Below are 15,572 nucleotides of genomic sequence, written 5' to 3' on the forward strand. Positions count from 1 at the left end.
CGTAAAATGACAAAAGAAAGGTTGCTAAATGGCGGAGAGAAATCGGACGGGTGATGTACACAACTTGTGAATACCCCTAATGCAAAGTTAAACTGGTTAGTATCCAAAATTCTAGTTCTGGTACCGATGCTTGATCACTGCGGCGGGACAGGCTGCGATTCCGCTTTCTTCCGCATCCTGCCTGGGACGTGACATCCAGCACGCCGTCTGCCCAGTGGCCACGCCCTCATCTGATAGTTTTCATTCGTGTTTCGGAATACGTATTACGACGAAGGGGAGGAGGGAGCGAAGAGGAGGCGTTAGTACTGTTTAAATAACAAGCGAAGCCTTCCACCCAGCGGCACCTCTTCTGCGGGAAAACTGCAACAGCAATCAACGACAAGCATTCCAGCCTTTACATCGAATCTTAAACGGTAAGCTGAATTAAAATCTCTCGAAGGTAAAAGTGAAGATGATTTCCGGTTATATAAAATTTATTTGACCGGAAAGGGGCGTGATAAACTTGCCTGCATCATTTCGAGAATAAGCTTCAAATCAGTGGCCAAATAGGCGAGACATCCCATGCGTATTTATTTACAAAAAAACAACAACCTGTTTGAGACGATCGATACATACACATGATGTGGTAACACAAATTGGAGACGGTAGCTAGACACTTTTCGCAGGATTATAGCGATTTCAGCCAATCACATTCGCGCAGCTAGATTTCCTACTTGTTGCTGTCAGTGTAAAAATCTCAACCACTGTCGACGTTTACATTAAATGCGCTGACAGTCGAGAGGGTTTTAATAACTTCCATCGCCAACAGATCGAGGGTATTTGCATACGTGTCGCAGTGTAACGCAAGTGTGAAATGGTGGCGCCCTTCCTCCTCTCCACTGGTAGTGGTCTCCATCCTGCTTGACCAACAACGCCTGACGCAGAATAGAAATCTGTATAATCGATTCTAACGCTAAAACATGATATGATGAATTTATAGTTTGTTCCAAGAATGTAGCATCAAACTGAGTTTTGTGCGCTTTAGTAATCCACACGACGATTTTTATAGTCTGACGCAGGGCATTTCAACTCACAAGACAACTGTCATAATATTGTTAAATATCTTGTGAGGGGAAAAAAACAAAATGTTCTCTCCTAAACGTATGTGTAGTATAAGCATAGCCCCAGTGTATAAAAAAATAGCCTTAAAAATCGCACGTAATGAATGCAGAGTGGAAATTGTGTCTGTCCTGTTAGTGACGTTCCACTGCTGTGTGTCTATTTGTGCTTCTAATGTTGACTCTCTTCCTGCCTGTTGACCAGTGATAGGAAAGAATGCCAAAAACCCAGGGTTTTTCGATAACAGGCCGCCCTGGTTTATGTAACAATATCGTTCTGTTGTATGGATGTGTGTTTTCATAAAATGACTTGTATTGTCATCCACATTCAAACATATCTTAAAAATCTGCCATGGGATAGATTGCCTTATACATTTCAACTACGAAGTACTACAATAAAAGCTATCTATCAGTGGCAGTGTGAACCTGTGCAGAAAGTGACAGAAGGTCTTTTTTGTGTTAACAAAGCTCACTTTTCCAACACAAAAGGTCTTGCATCACACCTGCTCACTTTTCCAACACAAAAGGTCTTGCATCACACCTACCACAGTACATCCTGCTGATAAGTGTGACCTCTCCACATTAGTGTGTGACCTCCACATCACATTGACATGCAAAGGCTTGTAAGTAGTGAACTCTGAAGGAACCATAAATAGTATTGTGTGTGTGTTGGGGGATGGGCTGTGCTGCACGTACACTTGATCCCCCGCCCCTCAGTCCTGAGAAACTACGGGCGTCTCGCTAGGGACGTTTTGAAGCAGAGCGCACTTGTCCAGGCAGTGGTTGCTATGGTGATCTGGGGAAGTGAGACTCTGGGAATCAATGAGTTCAAATCAAGGCAGAATTCATCAGAGCAAGTGACAGGTGTTCCAGAGATATTCATAACAATGTCTTAGCAGTCATCCAGAGTGCGTTTCTAGTATTTTCCTTTTTGCTTCTCCTCTTGCAAAATGAGCCTTTCATTACAATACAAATAATTTAAACTCCCTTACTCATGTTTCAGCACCAAGTTGCACATCCATTGTGTCTATTTGGCTGATCCAGTCTCATTTTTCTTTCCACAGATGGCCACCAAAGACAAACTGATCACCCATGTGCTGAAGGAGGAGCCAGGGAGCAGCAGGAACAAGGTGACGGTGGTGGGCGTTGGCATGGTGGGCATGGCCACTGCCATGAGTGTTCTGCTCAAGGTAAGAGACAAGAAAAAAAAGCATAAAGTAATGTCTGGTGACTCTAACATTGGCCATACAATGCAGCTGTCATAATTCATATTGTATGATAATAATGGTATCAAATAAAGTGTATGTTTGCACTCGTGTATAGAAAGTATAAGGAAGAGAGGTTCGTGTTGCATGCATGTACTTTATGAATGATTGCTAGAATTGAATGGAAAATGCTACCTTTGCTTTATTAAAGCACATGCCTACCTTTTATTCTATGCACTTGACAATTGGCCTTTCGGAATAATGGAGGCACTGTAAAAGAGGGCCCCCCAAGACAAAAGCTGGGCAGCATGAAAACGCATGATGTGGCTCTCGGGCTTTACAATCCCTCTTGCGGAATTTAAGTGGGCCTCTCTGTAATTTTGGTAATAGCTAGAATGCCCTCTACGCCAGTCAAGCCTTTCTCGAGCCACAGTGCATAATATTGCCATGGCACGCTGCCATACGAAAATGCTACAAAAGTATATACACTCAAAAATGTATTAGGATAGCTAATTGTTCCGCTCGGCACTTTCCATTGCTGGCATGTAGTCAATAACTAATATATTTTTTTTTAGACTAGATCAGTAGAATTGGATTGATTTCCTGCAGCACAATTGATGGCCTCACACATGAATGTGTTCATTTTCTATTTGCTTGATCAGGATCTGTGTGATGAGCTGGCACTGGTGGACGTGATGGAGGACAAACTGAAGGGTGAAGCAATGGACCTGCAACATGGCTCCTTCTTCCTGAAGACGCACAAGATTGTGGCAGACAAAGGTGAGAAACAAATTGACGACCATCACAACTAGAATCTGGTAATCTACAATCAGGCTCGCATGTTTGAATTCTCCAGACTACAGCGTGACAGCTGGCTCCAGGGTGGTGGTGGTGACCGCTGGTGCACGCCAGCAGGAGGGAGAGAGTCGCCTCAATCTGGTGCAGCGCAATGTCAACATCTTCAAGTTTATCATCCCCAACATTGTCAAGTACAGCCCCAACTGCATCCTGATGGTTGTCTCTAACCCAGGTAAGCAAGGAGTCCGACTATTTTTCAATTTTCTTTCTTTCACTTTTTTGTGTTACTATACTGTTTAGTTTAGTGTAGAATTGTCCTTCTCTCCCCACATAGTGGACATCTTGACTTACGTTGCTTGGAAGCTTAGCGGTTTTCCACATCATCGCGTCATCGGCTCCGGAACCAACCTGGACACTGCCCGTTTCCGCCACCTCATGGGAGAGAAACTGAACCTCCACCCTTCGAGCTGCCATGGCTGGATCATCGGAGAGCACGGGGACTCCAGTGGTATGTGTCATCCCTATAAATAAAATGGGAGCTGATATGCAGGCGCAGTGCAAATATAGCATCATATTGGTTGCCAGTCATTGAATTTGCCTTATCTGAGCTATTTGACTTCTCATAGTGCCCGTGTGGAGTGGCGTGAACGTGGCTGGCGTCAGTCTTCAGGGCCTCAACCCTAAGATGGGCGCTGAAGGAGATAGCGAAGACTGGAAGGCGGTGCACAAAATGGTGGTTGATGGGTGAGTACATTTGCCACAAATCTGCAAAGCAAACCCATCATGTACTTGCATGCCCGCTGTTCCTCTGTGAGATAGCAGTAAAGTTTAATTGGCACAAAGTCTACAATTGAATTCAGGCGAGGTGACCATCCTGAGTGAGGAATTTCATCCTGGCGTTAGATGGTTCGGGTTAGGGCATAGCACTACAGTATGCGCTTAGACCAGGCTTGGGCAAACATTTCTACTTCATGGCCATATATTTTTTTTAAAACAGGGAGAAGGGCCAGGTCATTCAAATATAAGGTAAAATAAATGTTGAATATTTGTGACTTGCTTCGTAAATGATTGATGGACTGGATTAAAGAACAGAGCGGTGTGCATTTGCCTCACCCCCTTACATATCATGTTACTACTGTTAATTCACATGTGCACATCAAAAATCGGCTCCTCAATTGCATTTGAAGAGAAATTTCAACTGCAGTTGAAACAACATGCTGTGGATACATTAAAATGAAACATGACAAATAACATACTAAGCATAAAATAAAACTTTATAAACCATAAAATGAATAGGGAGTCTAATGATAGCATCAGGCTTTTTCATCTTTTTATTTGGAGTCTGGGGGCGTTGCCTAACGTGCAGCGAGAGTTTATTAGAATAGTAGAGACGGACAACATAAAAAGTTTTATCCCCTCTGAACTTCTGCTTCGACTTTAGTATCTCTAGGAGCAGCTGCCAACGGGCAGATTGCGGCAATAGGACACAATCGTAATAAATAAACATGACTTTTCTGCCGAGCAGTGTTCTTATTGCAAGACAATAGGCTTCCTGTTTGACATTAGGCGCAATAATACCTTATCATGTTAGCAATACGGCTCTTACGAAAAAAGGCATTTCGAAATGTATGTAATTGTGCCATATCCTGTGTTGGTGTGTGTGTTCTCTGCAGAGCTTATGAGGTGATCCGACTGAAGGGTTACACTTCATGGGCCATCGGGATGTCTGTGGCTGACCTGGTGGCGAGCATCACCAAGAACATGCACAAAGTTCATCCCGTGTCCACACTCGTCAAGGTAAGGGCACTTTATTGTCCAACGCAATCTAACAAACCAAACTCAAACAAACAAGAGCTGTTCATTAACGACTTTACTGTGCCATTAATTAAAAAAAGAATGTGGCTAAAGCCCCTATGTGGTTTCTTATAAGATTGTGCTAAGTGAGTGATGATATATTACAGCTAATGCATGTAACGTTCGGCAGGGGATGTACGGCGTGAAAGAGGAGGTTTTCCTTAGCGTCCCCTGCGTTCTGGGCAACAAGGGCCTGTCGGACATCATCAACATGAGCCTGAAGCCCGACGAGCAGCAGCATCTGGTGAAGAGCGCCGAGACACTGTGGGCTGTCCAAAAGGAGCTCACTCTGTGAAGAGTGTAGCGCCCCACGGTACAGTTCTTCAACCCCCAACTAAACAAACTAGCCCTAGCGCATCCATTCTGTGTTGTGTCCCTCTGTGGTAAAAGGCCTCCATTAAGACCTATGAAGTTGCAAAAAGTGGTAGCTACTTTCACATATTAACAAGCATTAAGTGTATTGTTCTTTTTGCTGTCCGCTCCTTTCACAATACATATAACAAGAATCACAACTATTTAGCTTTAGAGGTCACACTGTGTTTAGAGCTGGGAATTTGTGTCTAAAATGCTATGTATTGTTACTGTGCACTGTTCGGGCTTATTCTATACACTCCTTGTATGCTTTGTGTATAGTCTGTCAACACTGTAAAAGCTGTATGTCTGTTTTTTGTCCATTTGGTCCCCTTGTCTTTCTTTTTCTTGAGTCTGATGGAGACATTCCATTCTCAGTGGGGGCAGATTTCCTGTCCAACTGATGTAATCGTAATCTAAGGCCTTCTTCACACACAACGTGCACTGACAAGTCAGATAAGAGACATTGGAAATTCACACCACTCCTGTTTAGGGATGCTACTGAATAGAAATCATCAATATAGACAAAAAATATGTTGTTTGCACACCATAATGCCCTTAAAGACATTATTTTTTCTCCATCTAATTTCTAAAGGACATTAACGAAGTGTAATGATGTTATTTTCTGAATAGCAGATGATACATATTTATTGTTTCCAGTGTTATTTATCATGAAAATGATCAACTGTATCTGGAGATATTTTTACATCCTGTAGCATCAAATAAAGCCAGGATACAGAAACAAGAACTTACCTGTCTGCCTTTTCATTTCATCTATAACAGGACTACAGAGTAATTTATAAAAATCAGCGTTAAGATTTACTGCTTGTTTTCGCAGTATGACTTTCATAGGTCACGCTTATCTATGTAGTATGGGCAATAAATCATATTCAAGTCCTAAAGTTACAAGGCTCATCTTAATGTTTTTGATAAAGGAGGTAAAAAACAGTTCTAGTCTTGTCTATATGTGCCCCGCAAGACTAATGAGGCCAAGCGAATAGAAGAGTGATTCCAAACTAAGTTTGTTGTGACAAAACTGATGCCATATGCTTTTTTTTCCCCTTGGATTGTTCCAAACTGTCCGGAAATATCTCTGATGTGAATGTGTCCACGACCCTTATCTCAGCCTCTTTCATGCCCTCAATGGTCTCAAAACAACCGTCTATGAGGTTGGGGAACAATCAAATGATTTGATGCCCATCCTGGTCAAATAATTGGAAACACGAATAGAGTTGTTGATTGGTGCATTGTCCTGGTGGAAAAGTGACCCGACTCAATTTGAAGAGCACTGGTCTTTCCCACAAAATCTTATTGATTTGCCATCAAATCGGGTCTTTAATTTGAATGGATTTACATAAATTTACAGATACAAAAGATGATCTATGGTTTAACTGGAAACAAAAAATAACAGCAGATACGCTATGGTACATTTCAAAGTGCATTTAGTAGTGGGCTAAGTTAAACAAGAGGTGTCTTAACTTAACATTTGATTAGTAATAATCTTTTGTACCCTACAAAAAAGGTTTATACAGTGAACTAATTTCTTACCAGAAACAACAGAGGACACCAAAACATGTGGATATTCTTTGTAAAAATGTCCTCGAGAGAGACTGTACAGAGTAGAAGAGCTACTGTACATCATTAGTTGCTAATGCAGCCAAACAGTCAAATTTGAGGGCTAACCTGAGCAGCTGACACGTACAATGAAAATGGAAAGAGGAGAGGCAAAACAAGACAATACAAAAAATACAGGTTCATGGAGTAAAGCATATCCATAATAGGGGAGGGGGGGGGGGGGGGGTGCTTCTGAATGTGGCTTAGGCTGCATGCAGCACTATATCAAGGGTCTTCTTAATCACTTTGGGTGTTCATATCAGAGCTTAACCTTTTCGTGACAAGGGGTGTCTCAACAGCTAGCACCCGATATTTTGTGCTTACTCAACAAACAAGGCTGCCTGGCTAAAAATAGACATGGGTGTGAGTGTTGGGAAAATCTCTCAAGCATTTGGTTTAATCCAAGTCACAGACAAATCTTAGGAGTGTTTAAATAACCCAGTGGTCCATTAAAGATGGGACACAACACAGAGGGACAAGAAAGAGAACCAGAGGGCCCAAAGACTGTCTGTTTTCTGCTCGTGTCCCTCAGTAGAGGTCGCTGAGGCCGGCGGTCTTGCGGGCTTTCTGCATGAGGGCGCGGAGTTGGAACTGCTTTCTGGACAGAAGGCGTACGTGCTGGAAGAAAAGAAGGGATGAATCAATACTGATACACATAGATTATGTAGTATGTGTTTGTATCTAAAAGTTGTGTTGAAATGGCCACCTTGAGAAAAACCTCCAGGTCTATGACGCCCCTACGGAGGGCCTCTCCCAGGTAGAAGATGGTGTCCTCGATGGCATTTTCCTCAGCGTACAGGTTCAGGATCTGTTTGTACAGGGGGGCCGTCGGCACAATGATGTCATCGATGTCGTTGTTCTCCGACTGGTTCTCCATCTTCTCCAGGGCCTCGGTCAGCTCCTCATCCTTGCGGTTCAGCAACTCAATGTTCCTGTCGACGTCAGCCTGACCCAAAAGATGACAGTCCAGTGAACCCCGAGATGTAAACCTTTTCACAATGTCACATGCACTTCTTTGTGGTAAAACTGACTTTTCCAAAGGCACCTCTAGCTAACAAAACCTTCCATGACCAAGGCATGACTGCGTAAACAGGATAAACTGTTTAAACGCTAATTTGGGCATTCTTCTGCATAAAGCAATGTGTCCAGTGTCAGTCAAAAAGAGGGTGTAACACGAGATACATTGCTCCCAACACACTCCGTAATTTGAATTTTAAAAATAGATGAGGTAGAAATTCAGGTTGTTCCACTGAAACAAATAAAGCCATTACCACTTCCTGGTCCAATCTGGAGATCATGTCCTCCAGTTTCTGATGGCCCTTTTTGAGATCTTCTTCTGTTCGCTTGAGGGCATCCAACTCGGCCTGAGCCCTGTCCATTTCCTCCTTCATCCTCCAGCGAAGCTTGTCGCTAACAGCTGAGATCAGCGACGCACGGATCGTGTCTTCGCCTATGGTGCCGTCTCTGTTGGAGCCTAAACAAAGTGACACTCGTTTTAAGACTGTCATTGTTAATACAGATGCGTTCTTTAGCCTCCTTTTTCAATATGAGGTTCCACTTTCAGTAAACATTGGCCTTAAATGTCAACATACTGCTTGATATCAGTGCACCTCACTCGAGCTCATTTGAAACGATTAAAGGGGAAGTCAACACAAACTTCCTTTACAATAATGTGTTATATGTTCCCCCAATAGTCTGAATGTGGCATTCTGATTCATATCGCGTTGGTTGAATTTGATTTAAGCTGCAAAATTGAGCCGTTTTTATCCATTTCAGCGGGCAGCCATTTTGCCTCTTGCTGTCAACTGAAAATTAAATCACAGTTGCGAGGCCACTTTTTTTTAAAGTGACAAAACCTGATTTATGAAAGCATCTAAAAACGTGCATTCGGTACGTCTTCTTCAAGTCACCGCTACAGCATGTACAGGTCAGTTTTGACTCAGCACTACAAATGTCAGAGATGATCCCCCACCCCACTACTAAATATAGGAGACCACCAAAAGTCCTCCAAGTGGCAGACAGTCTACTGGTGTTTCAATACTGCTTCCAACCAGCTGATCACAGGTTCGTCTTTGTGTGCCGTTACTTTTACCTCCCCAAATATAGCACTAATAACCAGAGAGGACTCTCTTTCTTCCATACTGTAGGTCTTGTTGGCCTTTACTGCTCCCAACTCTAGTTACATCAGATGACCTTTCGCTTGTCGGTTCAGCATGCCACCAAAGTCAGGCCCAGGGTGAATAGGGTTTCAGTAAGAAGGTCACATGGCTGAATTTGCAGTTAACTCTACAGAAAGATGGGGAGGCTTCATTTGATCTGATCAGCTTCACTATAAATCATTTAAGCGGTACTCCAACATATAACACTGTAACCGAGCTTCTTTTTCCTTTACTGTACAGTGAACCATCAACTACTCAGTTTGCTACTCACAAAATCACAGTTTTCCTCCCCCTCCTTTTCACGTGAAACCTATTCCTAAATTATTTTACGCCATCATTGCACAAACTATTGTGCAATGTCAGCAACCTTGTAACATATGTGGCAAAGTAAAAAATAAAGTACCTGCTCCACGTTCAGGTAGAGCAAAAGTATTGTCACAATCAGAAACTATTGCTATGTTGTTGTATTTTACAAAACTATAGAATTTGAATCGAGTGTCATTGCACAGAGTGTGTCATGATGAGAGCTGTTAGACGTAATACACACCCACTGTGGACACGGGAGTCTGGGCGGGGTAGTGAGTGGGACCGGAAGTAGCCGGGTAAGAGCCTGGGTACTGGTAACCTGGGTAACCGCTGCAAAATAAGATTTGATAATCATGCTCAGACTCAACCTACAAGACTGAAGGAGTGAAGCAATTTAACAGCTCTTGCTACTGAGCATGCTTGTCACGCAAAACTAGCGTTTGCGCACGATTGTGAAACACCTTACCCTGCGTTAGGACTTGGGCCATAAGGTGAAACTGCGGGCATGCCGGGTACGTAGGAAGCTGATATAAGAGGAAGAGGACACACAATCACATCAGTGGCATTCAGACTGAAAAGCCCAAGAACTTTGTGTTCCTGGCAGAAGGAGTACCTGGTCGTAAGAACTTGTAGAACAGTAGGAGAGGTAACACAAACAACTAATTCATGTAGATATTAAGCGTCAATTAGTTGAATTAATTATGTTTTGTTTTAGATACGCCAATACTACCAATCAGGGCACATTCCCCGCAGGGTCTGTCTGGAGTCACATAAGAATGTCCGAATGGTGGGAAACAGTGTTTCACCCTACTTTGTAAGTTTTAAAAATCAATGGATAATCCTTCAAATAATCACAATCTTAATCAAAATAATTGTGTTTTTTTTTTAATTTTTCTATAATCGTCTAGCCTTAGTGGTCTCAAAGCCCATACTATCTGGGTTTTTAAAAATATTTCCTCATGGGGATTAGGCGCCACCTGGTGTTAGACTGGGTAATAGAGTCATTTAACCACACGCGGAAAGAAAGATAATAGTAACCTGTACCACTTACAATTAGGAGGTCCAGCAGCTTGGAAAGCCTGGTAAGGCGCTTGTGTAGTGGGGCGAGAAAACACTGGTGGCTCTTCTCCAAACACCAAAATCATCACCTGAACGAGACCAAAAAGGTCTGACTGGGGCTGGAAAACAAAGAGGAAAAGGTGAAAGATTCTCACAGAAAAAAATAATTGGTGTTTGGCAGAATTTAATAACAAGCACCCATGAAATAATATCAAGATACAATAACTTTGCTTACATGCTTCCACTCGTGTAGATAAGGTAGGTAGATTTTTCCATTGGCATCAATATGTTTACCAACTTTGATCATCATGGTGCTGGTTGGTTTAACAAAACAAATTGGTGGGTTGAAGGGATATGTGTCCAGCATCCAAAGACACACTGGGATGTTGTAGATGGTGCCTACAAGGAAACACACAGATTACAGAAAGCGGGAATATATCATCTCTAGCCCCATCTCCCTACAATGACAAGCATAAAGCCATTTATTTCATTTGTTAATGTGCAGTGCACCAGCATGAAACTGTATGTTTAAGTGACCTGGAGCATGTGAATCAAAATACTTAACAGAATAATTCATCAATATTTTTACAGTGACATCCAAAACAAAAATAAGAACACTGTATGTACCTCTAAAGGTTACAGGGACTGTTCCTGTTAAACTCATCAGGTCCCTAGTAGATCCATCGTTGAACACTGAAAAGCAAGTTGAGCCAGTGAGGAAATGCTAACTAGTTTCACATATCACTGTATATTCAGTCACGCAAGAATGAGGTAGCGTGGAATCTCTAATACAATTTGCACTTTGGACTCAGAGCAGATTGTGTTTGACCTATGACTATAGGAATGAATAAGAATTTTGGCTTACCATAGCCATCCATTACAGGCTTCAAGTCTTTGTAACGAGAGATGACGTTGGTGATTTCACGAACAGTCAGGTCCCTGTATTTATATTGCTGGAATATGATAAACAGGAAATGAGTGATGACATTTTTTTCCTATAGTTTAAAAACAACCTAAAGCAAAATGAAAGGTTTGACGTGATAGTCATTTTTTTATTGCAACAGGAAATCTGTAGTATTGGTGGGGAGCACGAAAATGTAACATATTTGAGTGCCTTTAGTAAACAATGTAGGGCTGTGACAACGCACTGGTTTCAGCCATTCTTTGTGCAATGATTATTGTATGATCACGCCACACAGTTATGTTTTGAACTCTTCTCTGAAAAAACAATTCTGCCAAGTTAAAAATGTGTTTGTCGCATATATGTTTAGAGATGCTGTACAGTGGAATCTCTTCTGTTGCCTTGCTTTAGGAATCTGTTGCCTCACTTTGGAAGTGTTCCGCCAAAATGCCCTACCTGTGAGAAACGTCCTACCGATGGCTAATTTGACAGCAGAAGTACAATATCCTGAGCTTTCAGTTGGCTTTATTAAGATGAATACAGGTTGAACCTTCTAAAGATCCCTTGAGAAAATACTACAAGCAGGTAGGACAATCCTGACAATTGAAATAACCTCCTAAGATTATACTCCTGAATACATATGAGCAGGTAGGGCGTTCTGACAGTTGAATTTACTCATTTATAATATAGTATGTAGAAAGATACGTATAAGCGGGTAGGACGTTCTGAGCGGAGGTTGTGAGCAAGAGCACGCAAGCGCACACGGCATTGGTAGGACGTCTCGACGGTTAAGAGGGAATTCCAGAGCACCGGTAACCAAGTAAACAACAGGCAGAAGGGGGTCGCACAACAAATATGGCTTTTAAGGCACACGTAGTCGTTTGCTACGCTTTTCTCAACTCTAAATGATTCTCTTACACGTCCCTAAACAGCGCCCACAGCTTCGCACAAAAACTCAGTCACAGGACATTCCATTGTTTTGACAGCACGACATTTTTGCCCGCTATTCGAAGCTTTTAAAATGACACAATTTCCTTTATTCTTAACATACTTCACAAAATGGTTTATTCCTTTGCTCAAGATCTTTCTGGTGGGGTAAAGTTGTTGTCACGTCCCTACACCATCGTGTAAACCCCACATATGTAGTTCCTTACTACTTGGTTTGGACGGAGCAAGCCGAATTGCGGGTTAATATGTTAAACTTTCCTTCAAGGTGTGAAATTGTTATCCTAATAAAAAAAGTTAGTGCATCAGAAAATACAGGTTTCGGTTAATCAATAACAAATATTGACGACACTGATCGGGTGAGGGAGTACAATAAACAGCTTAAACAATACAATGTTTAAACTAACACGTCATTTAACAAATCAGGAAATGGCCACTTTACTGTACTGTTATGTTACGTTGATGTTAACTAACATGCTAACAAGTTACGATACTCAGCAAGAGAAAGGTTTACCTTCAGCATTTTCTTCAAGGCTCCTTCGTTGACAACCGCCATTGTTTCCCTGTTAAGGTGTTTTTTTTATGATAACCGAATAAATAAGTCAGTAGCTAGCAGAACCTGAATCTCGCTAGCGAGAGTCCAGTAAATGCTATGCTAATATTAGCAAAGCCCCGGGACGGACTAAACGGAAAAAATCCGGCTATTTGAAATAAAACGTCCAATTGAACAGAGTGGATGTTTATCTTGTTAACTCAGATCGAAGCAGTACACGCAAGACTAATGGTACACTAACTGCTCGGTACAAACAACATTATATGTTCGTTTGAGACTAACAACACAACGTATTTCCGGTACTATGCCCGACATTTTCCGGGGAAATGATGACGTCTTATTTGTAAAAACTTTATTAGCAACGCCATTTGATACAGCATTAACCAGCAGATAGAGCACAGAAATAATTGAAACGGGAATTTAGTTTGTTCTCTTGTCTTAATAATTTAGTGACATTTCACCGAAAGAAAGCGCTTATACCATATTTCAAAACCTAACCATTTCAAATTGTCTGTGCGTGTGAATGGCTGTTTGTCTCTGTGTGCCCTGCGATTGGCTGGCGACCAGTTCAGGGTGTCCCCCGCCTACTGCTCAATGGATGGATGGATGGATGGATGGATGGATGGATGGATGGATGGATGGATGGATGGATGGATGGATGGATGGATGGATGGATGGATGGATGGATGGATGGACAGAAGGACGGACAGCTGGGTAATAATAAGTATGTGTAGTATATGTTAAATAAATACGTATATACACATACATGCATGATTTACAAAATTTATATACATATACACACACATAGGCTTAATGTACAATATGATAGTAAACAGTATATATGAGGCAATGCATCTTAAATCTTACAGACAATTACATTGCAAGTCATTTATATACATGTAATGATAAAATGCTAGTTCTTGACTGTCAAAAGAATGAAATGAATCAAACAACAACCAATTATCTTCATGTTATACTGTGCCCGAGATATTTTTCACAAGCAACAAGTTAATGTTGAAATCTTTTAACAGCTGGTTTCATTTCCTTGAACGACAGGTTGCCCATCTTCAGTTGATAAAGACAAATACAAACTGCCGTCTGTCCGGGAAAGCACCTGTGATTGTTTGTGGAACTGCAGCGAACCTATATTGAGGACAGGTAATGAATGACAAAGTATATCAATACAATATCTCAGACTTGATTAGATATGACCCAGTTATAACTTAGCTGATATCTTGGACACAGAATTTTTTTTTCTTTTCCTGATTTTTCTTATTCATTGCAAACTTAAATCAAAACACATTACTGCACATGGAATTATTCCTTGTTTTTGTCACTGGACACAGCACTTGAATTTGACTTTGGCATGTGCATGGGAACACATTGTATTTATATGGTTGGTTAGTGCACAAATTCTGTGCGAAAAGTTGCCTATCTGTTTTTTTCTTTCTGCATGTTACGCATTTTTTGCCAAAACACATGATTATATTTACTCACAGGATGTTTGTGCAGGGCGACGATGAGGCTGCATACAGATAGGAGGGAGGTCTCCAAACATGGCAACCATCACCTGCAGGAGGCTCACCAGGTCACACTTCCCCTGAGAGAGTGCCACGAAAAAGTCAGCTTATCCTATGCACATACTGCAAACCTCTCACGTGTGCTGCTCACCCGCTTCCACTCCTGCAAGTACGGAAACAAGACGTCACCATTGCTGGAGACGTAGTTTCCCCGCAGGATCATCATCTCCCTCGTGGGCCTGACGTAGCAGATGGGGGCTGACTTAGGGTAGGACTCCTCGAGCCACACACATATGGGGATGTTATAACTTCTCTCTAACAGAATGCCAGGAACAGTTAGAATATTTATCACCGATCGTACAATGCTTTATTGCACCTGATATAAAATGTGAAATTATTACCTTTATAAAGGATGGGGATAGTTCCTGTTAGACTCATCAAGACCTTGGTGGTTCCATCACTGTAAACTATAAAGAAGGAACACGAGTGTTTTAAAGCCCACGATTATCAAAGAAAAATGAATCTTTTTTTGTGTGTAAGCTCCTTACTGTATTCATCCACCACTGGAACAAGGCCTTTGAAATGGAGCAATGCAACATGTATTTCATCAGCCACATGTTTACAAAGATAAGTCTGTGCAACGGAAACAAGCATACACTCAAAAGAGAATAATAGGAATGATAGGAATAGGAATATTTTTCTCACCCTACACATACAATATTATGTTCCCTTACCTTTGGCAGCATTTTCTTTATGGTGTTTTTGCAGGTTGTCATGATTGTGTGTGTATCTAAAAACAAAAAATATGTCTTGCCTTGTCTGTAGCTCACCAACACTCACTAAGCTTTGATTTTTCTTTCCGTGTGCTTAAGGGCAAGAACACAACTTTATGGACCGCCTCAGAGCCAATAAGAGAACAGCATAATGATAGTACAAACACGTGACTTATCTTAACCATAATATAATAATTAGGTTTTATGGTTCAAAATAACACTGTTCTCTGTTCCGTGACCCATTAAATGAACATGTTTGTTACATAGAAGGTAATTTCTTTCAATAAATAAAGAGTATGTTTTACTACTGTTGTCTGCTATCGTACGTGAGTTTTAAGTCTTGATCAAAGTAATTCTTGTGTTTTTAACCAACTTACTAACAACTGTAGGTCAACTCCCAATTTTACACAAACTTACAATGACAAAGTTGAATTGTG

The 15,572-nt window shown here is 41.5% G+C and overlaps 3 protein-coding genes and 1 long non-coding RNA gene across 7 annotated transcripts; 2 read left to right on the forward strand and 2 right to left on the reverse strand.

Moving 5' to 3' along the window:
- Window positions 1-246: 246 nt before the first annotated feature.
- Window positions 247-6,053, forward strand: ldha (lactate dehydrogenase A4). 2 transcript variants are annotated; one of them, XM_049723185.1, is made up of 8 exons: window positions 247-413; window positions 2,162-2,287; window positions 2,965-3,082; window positions 3,159-3,332; window positions 3,411-3,608; window positions 3,727-3,844; window positions 4,774-4,897; window positions 5,085-6,053. In XM_049723185.1, the coding sequence occupies exons 2-8, from the start codon at window positions 2,162-2,164 to the stop codon at window positions 5,247-5,249; spliced, it is 1,023 nt and encodes a 340-aa protein (XP_049579142.1). In that variant the 5' UTR covers window positions 247-413; the 3' UTR covers window positions 5,250-6,053. The 2 variants fall into 2 exon arrangements, with proteins under 2 accessions (XP_049579142.1, XP_049579143.1); XM_049723186.1 differs by having other exon boundaries at window positions 3,435-3,608.
- A 560-nt stretch (window positions 6,054-6,613) lies between these two features.
- On the reverse strand, window positions 6,614-13,168 carry tsg101a (tumor susceptibility 101a). Its single transcript, XM_049723184.2, has 10 exons — window positions 12,804-13,168; window positions 11,309-11,396; window positions 11,071-11,136; window positions 10,679-10,842; window positions 10,436-10,562; window positions 9,851-9,908; window positions 9,626-9,714; window positions 8,191-8,393; window positions 7,626-7,865; window positions 6,614-7,537 (listed from the first exon to the last, which is right to left on the reverse strand). Exons 1-10 carry the CDS (start codon window positions 12,843-12,845, stop codon window positions 7,448-7,450), a joined length of 1,167 nt encoding a protein of 388 aa, XP_049579141.1. The 5' UTR covers window positions 12,846-13,168; the 3' UTR covers window positions 6,614-7,447.
- On the forward strand, window positions 11,733-15,444 carry LOC125970652 (uncharacterized). 2 transcript variants are annotated; one of them, XR_007482172.2, is made up of 3 exons: window positions 11,733-11,929; window positions 13,899-14,000; window positions 14,355-15,444. It is a non-coding gene; the product is annotated as an uncharacterized lncRNA (long non-coding RNA). The 2 variants fall into 2 exon arrangements; XR_007482173.2 differs by lacking the exon at window positions 11,733-11,929 and adding an exon at window positions 12,115-12,217.
- Window positions 13,612-15,218, reverse strand: zgc:123278 (uncharacterized protein LOC641569 homolog). Of its 2 annotated transcripts, XM_049723190.1 has the most exons (6): window positions 15,097-15,218; window positions 14,911-14,995; window positions 14,764-14,829; window positions 14,514-14,677; window positions 14,340-14,442; window positions 13,612-13,985 (listed from the first exon to the last, which is right to left on the reverse strand). In XM_049723190.1, the coding sequence occupies exons 1-6, from the start codon at window positions 15,136-15,138 to the stop codon at window positions 13,867-13,869; spliced, it is 579 nt and encodes a 192-aa protein (XP_049579147.1). In that variant the 5' UTR covers window positions 15,139-15,218; the 3' UTR covers window positions 13,612-13,866. The 2 variants fall into 2 exon arrangements, with proteins under 2 accessions (XP_049579147.1, XP_049579146.1); XM_049723189.1 differs by lacking the exon at window positions 15,097-15,218 and having other exon boundaries at window positions 14,911-15,076.
- Window positions 15,445-15,572: the final 128 nt, after the last annotated feature.

The sequence above is a fragment of the Syngnathus scovelli genome, chromosome 6 (genome assembly GCF_024217435.2).
Source record: "Syngnathus scovelli strain Florida chromosome 6, RoL_Ssco_1.2, whole genome shotgun sequence".
Taxonomy (NCBI): Eukaryota; Metazoa; Chordata; class Actinopteri; order Syngnathiformes; family Syngnathidae; genus Syngnathus; species Syngnathus scovelli.